This window comes from Tachysurus vachellii, chromosome 19 (assembly GCF_030014155.1).
Source record: "Tachysurus vachellii isolate PV-2020 chromosome 19, HZAU_Pvac_v1, whole genome shotgun sequence".
Classification (NCBI taxonomy): Eukaryota; Metazoa; Chordata; class Actinopteri; order Siluriformes; family Bagridae; genus Tachysurus; species Tachysurus vachellii.
Window position 1 is genome coordinate 1,639,970 of NC_083478.1, and position 5,207 is coordinate 1,645,176.

At 42.0% G+C, this 5,207-nt stretch overlaps 1 protein-coding gene across 1 annotated transcript; it reads left to right on the forward strand.

The window, feature by feature from the left end:
- Positions 1-307: 307 nt before the first annotated feature.
- On the forward strand, positions 308-3,436 carry snai1b (snail family zinc finger 1b). Its single transcript, XM_060894678.1, has 3 exons — positions 308-627; positions 1,518-2,060; positions 2,211-3,436. The coding sequence occupies exons 1-3, from the start codon at positions 552-554 to the stop codon at positions 2,390-2,392; spliced, it is 801 nt and encodes a 266-aa protein (XP_060750661.1). The 5' UTR covers positions 308-551; the 3' UTR covers positions 2,393-3,436.
- The last annotated feature ends 1,771 nt before the right edge of the window (positions 3,437-5,207 follow it).

Genomic DNA, 5,207 nt, shown 5'->3' on the forward strand with positions numbered 1-5,207 from the left:
TTCTTAAGACTCTAAATTCACTTCAACCATCCTATAACCCATTTCCACCTCTTACCTTAACATCATTCCTTCACCAACTTTCTAGCCCAACCCATTTTCCACCCCAAATGCATTTCCACCCCCATTTTAAGCCCAATCACTTTTCAACTTCAGTCATTTCTTCAGCCCCATCACTAACCACACCCATTTTCACTCTAACCCACCCAAATTTCAGCCTAGCCCAGCCTACTTTGAGCCCAGCCCCTTCCAAACTACACCCCTTCCACCCCTGCCCTGTTATATGAAGAGGCTGCTCTGAGCTGAATGGGTGTACTTTAATCAAACATACCACAGAACTCTATTCTCTTTGGATCTAGAGGATATTCCACAAGGAACTTGTCTTATTTTCTTTTAAAACTGCTCAAAAGTTTTTTAACAATCCTCACGACTGTAGTGAACTTCCACGTTTCCTGGAGGTCGATTCCAAGAAGTTGGTTTAAAACTTTCTGTAGCTGTGTCGAAGACCGCTGCAGTGGATTCATACTGAGAATAACGGTCATCAAGCTCTCAAGATGCCACGTTCGTTTTTGGTGAAGAAGTATTTTACAAGCAAGAAGCCGAACTATAGTGAACTGGAGAGCCAGAATGGTAAGAGTCGATTTAAAAGTTTTCAAGTCTCGACAAGTCCCGATCATGGAGCTTTTGCCTTGTATGAGTAATGAGGAATTTATTGAGGAACTTTTTTAGGAATGTGTAAGTGTTTTTGTTGTTGATTATATGGTTATTCCATATTCTTCTTGTAAATTCTTGAACCAGATCCATGCTATTTTGAGTAATAATAAGAAACGGTTACAATACACCAACCCAGCTAAATTTGCATGTCGAAATCAATATTTGCATTGCACAACCTGATCAGCAAGTGCTTTTTTTCTTAGGTATTTTAATTTTAGCTTTGATGCCTAATTGATGCATGGCATATGTGGGCTCCTGAAGGTAGCAACAAACATCTCAAACGAGGATTTTTTTCTTGCCCCACTTTTCTGTTGGTGCTGCTGTCCTAAGCTGCAAATTACATCCTCCTGAATCTAGTTTAGCACTTAGAGAGCTGCAGTCCTCTGGCACTTTGTGTCAATAAGTGGTGGAAATAAGACCCATTACTCCATAGTTGGTGTGCATCCAGAAGGTCCACATAAACACACACAGACACACACAGACACAGGCAACGCTAATCTAATTCATGAAGTCATGTCCAGATATTTCCACTGAAACCCTTTCACACTAAGCTAAAGTCACATTTGTCAGTGTTATTGCAAATTCACCCTGAGGAAGATGTGGCGACAAGCCAAAAGCCCCCATGGCATTGTGGGCAAACTCTACACTCTAAATAATCAAATCCAACTGCCTTTCTTTGTGACAAATCGACCATTTGACTGTAACATGATACCAGAGCATCAAAACAACTTAACCGTTTAACTGGATTAGCCCTGTGGAACAGCCACCTGACTCTCTGTCTTCCTCATCTATTTTTTTTCCTCCAGATCCAATCTCTGCCATGGTACCAGAGCGCTACCCGCTTGCAGAACTACCAACCAAAGAAGACGGTTCGCTGGTGACCACCTACACTTCGGCTCTTGTATGGACCACAAATGCCCTTCCGCTTTCCTTCCCTCCTTCATCCCCTACAACCCCGTCCTCCATCGCTCCACTGGACCTCAGTTCTCCATCCAGCTCGGGTGAGGAAGACGAAGGCAGGACTTCCGACCCCCCGAGTCCTGACCCATCGGACCGTTTCCAGTGCGCCCACTGCGGGATTTCCTGCAGCAGCCGAGCAGCACTTTCACGCCACCAGCTCTCGCATTGCAGTGCAGGCACCAACGCTAACCTGGTTGAAAATGCCAACATGACCGACAGCACTACAACAAGAGCTGCCTTCCGGTGCAAACACTGCCCCAAAGAGTACAACAGTCTGGGAGCTTTGAAGATGCACATCCGTTCACACACACTTCCGTGCGTCTGCACCACCTGTGGCAAGGCCTTCTCCAGACCGTGGTTGCTCAGGGGCCACATTCGTACCCACACCGGTGAGTGGCTTAATGAATAACAGAACAAATAGATATGAATAAAATACACTAAAGCGTTTCTGTTCAGCCTGCTCGCCTTGCTAGTGTTAGCAATAAGCAACATTTGGTGTTTGATCATATCCTTAAAACGCCTCTTTTTTTTTTCTTTAGGTGAGCGTCCGTTTTCATGCCCTCACTGTAACCGGGCTTTTGCCGACCGCTCCAATCTGAGAGCTCATCTTCAGACCCACTCAGAGGTGAAAAAGTACCAGTGCGGCACCTGCTCTCGAACCTTCAGCCGCATGTCACTCCTACACAAACACACCGTCTCCAGCTGCTGCCCAAATGCCTAGACGCTCTCAAACATGGCCAAAGATGGAGGTTAGCGTTTAACCACCATCCTGTCGTCTGAGTCTGATCCTGACATGGTGGATGAACTCAGGTTAAAAGCGACAAGCGAAAAATATCCGCTCGATCGAACCCCCCAAAAATGTCTGAAGTGCCTTATGTTGTGTTTATTTTTCCTTACTGGGTTTCATAGCGGACAAAGACAGATTCAGGCAATGTTGCACAAATGCTGCGAAATGTTTTCCTAACCCAGTTCGATCAAGGTTAACAGTGGGGGTTGTGTTCTGCAGTTGGGCCGTGCGCCTCATTCTCAAGATGCCCGTTGGTGCCGGCTGGTCCGGCCCTTTCCTTTAGCATGCAGCTGCTGGAGAGGGGGATGTGTGTGTGTGTGTGTGGGTCTGTGTGTGTGTGTGTGTGTGTGTGTGTGTGTGTGTGTGTGTGTGTGTGTGTGTGGTATAAAAGGAGGGGGGTATCTCTCACCATGCTCCACACACTTTGCAGCGATGTATTGGGACAGCTGTGTGAGCGGAGGCGGCGTGTCGACAGACGTTTCAGCTCCGTAGAGCTTTCCACACATCTCTGAAAAAAAAGAGCAATAAACTCTGTCAGATTGTACCAACACTCATCCCTAATGCCTTTCATTTCCAAACATTTGTATCATGTCTCTGAATGTTTACTCTTTTTTTTTTACTCAAATAAAATGTTAAGTGTGCACTAAAGTGTTGAAAAGCACAATGATGTTAGAGGAAGTGACAATGGAACGATTGGTCGGTGCCATCATTTTAAATATAATATAAAATTGTAAGATATGCACTGAGGATGGAAAACGTTGCTTTTTCAATTCATCAGTGGAAACGGTTAAATGAGCTTAAATGAAACAGCTTTATTTGCAAAGAAACCAAAGATGACTTCTGTGACCTTTTGTCTTTTTTTTTGTAAAAATACATAAAATGCTGAATTGGTCAATGGAAACTCTTCAAGCCGCAGTGAGATAATCTGCCTGTACATGTGCCTTTTTCTTCTTAAACATTGTATATATATATATATATATATATATATATATATATATATATATATATATATATATATATATATATATATATACAATGATCCTATAACAGAGACGCTTTGCAATCACTTTTTTTTTTCTATTCAGATCCATTGTATCTCTATTTTGACTTTTTTTGTATCTCCATTTGAAGTGGGTTTTCAATAAACTAATTTATGTTTGGATAAAAAAGAAACGTCTGTTCCCTGTGTGATGTGAGTAAATACTGATGAAAGAGAGTATGACAGCGCTTGTTGTAAAGCGTGTGTGTGTGCGCGAGAACGAAAGACGTGTCGATGGATGAATGGAGCACCTGCGTACACCTGTCGTGCTGTCAGGCTCCAGGGATCCTATAGAGTACTGCTAATGACACGGTGTACTTAATGCTATGGATAAAATGAGGCAGAGGAACTGGAGAAAAATGGAAGTGAGATAGTGTAGATTATATATATATATATATATATATATATATATATATATATATATATATATATATATATGAGCGAGAGAGAGAGAGAGAGAAAGAGAGAGAGAGAGAAAGAGAGAGAGAGAGAGAGAGAGAGAGAGAGGAAAGGCGACCCATCGCCAGCACCACGCTAACCAGTGCATCCAGTCTTTAGCTCTTCAGCTACGCTGCAATCGGTTAAATATGGGAAGCCCCAACAGGCCGAAGCTAAATCCTGGCCTGAAGTCCAGGGGCTTTCCTGGTGTAGGACAGCCTCCATCCCTCCCTCTCTTCATCCCTCACTTTATACCCCCCGCTTTTTTTTACCCCCTCCTTTCCCCAGAACCACATGTTGGATCTACAATGCCCTTGTGACCTGCACACTGACGCCAGCCAGTCTTGCCGGAGTAACGATGCACTTCCTTCACTGCTTGTGAGGCAAGAAGCTCACGGATTTTGTGTGTAATTGCTTATTCCACCCTCTCTGAAACACACACACACACACACACACACACACACATACACACACACACACAAACACACACACACAGAGTAAATCTGTACATCCTGTCCAGGTCAAAATGGTTTTTGATTGTTATTAAAAGTGGAACAATCTTGAAAAATATAGTAGATCAATTTTCCAGCGTTACGAGTGGAAATCGTTTTTATACATTTAGGTCCATGTTGACGTGAGTAAAAATAAAGCTGTGTAACGACATTTAATACAAAAACCTCTTGTTACTTCAGCGGGAAAGTGTGAAGGGGTTTTGGAGGTCTGACTTCTCTCTCTCTCTCTCTCTCTCTCTCTCTCTCTACATGTACACAAGACGGAGATAAATAATCACTTACTCTTTACTCAAGTAAAAGGTCAATTACTCGTCTACTGCTGAAAGTCAGAGCCACGCTACTGAATCCTGCATTCTGATCGGTCAAAAGGTGTCGATTTAAATTGGATTTATTTAACAAAGATGTTTTTTCACTGATTTGGTGACTTTTGGGAGGAATCACAGCATTATTTATGCTTTCATGCCAAACTGCGTTTTTTTTTTTTTGTCTTTTTATCTTGTGGAGAAGTTAAGGAAGAAATTTCTGATACCTACTAAACAAGGAACAAACTTGTTTTATTAAGGTTATAAAATTATATATAACTATAAATGGATCATTAATAAATTAAAATGAACGATACTGTGATGTAACACGAATATCACACTTCCTGTATTTATTCCTTATAAGAAAAATAAAAAAAAAATCTTTATGCTACAACAAAGAAGTAAAAGCAAATGTTTAATTTGTACTTTCACTGATAGATTTAAGATGTAAAGCAACA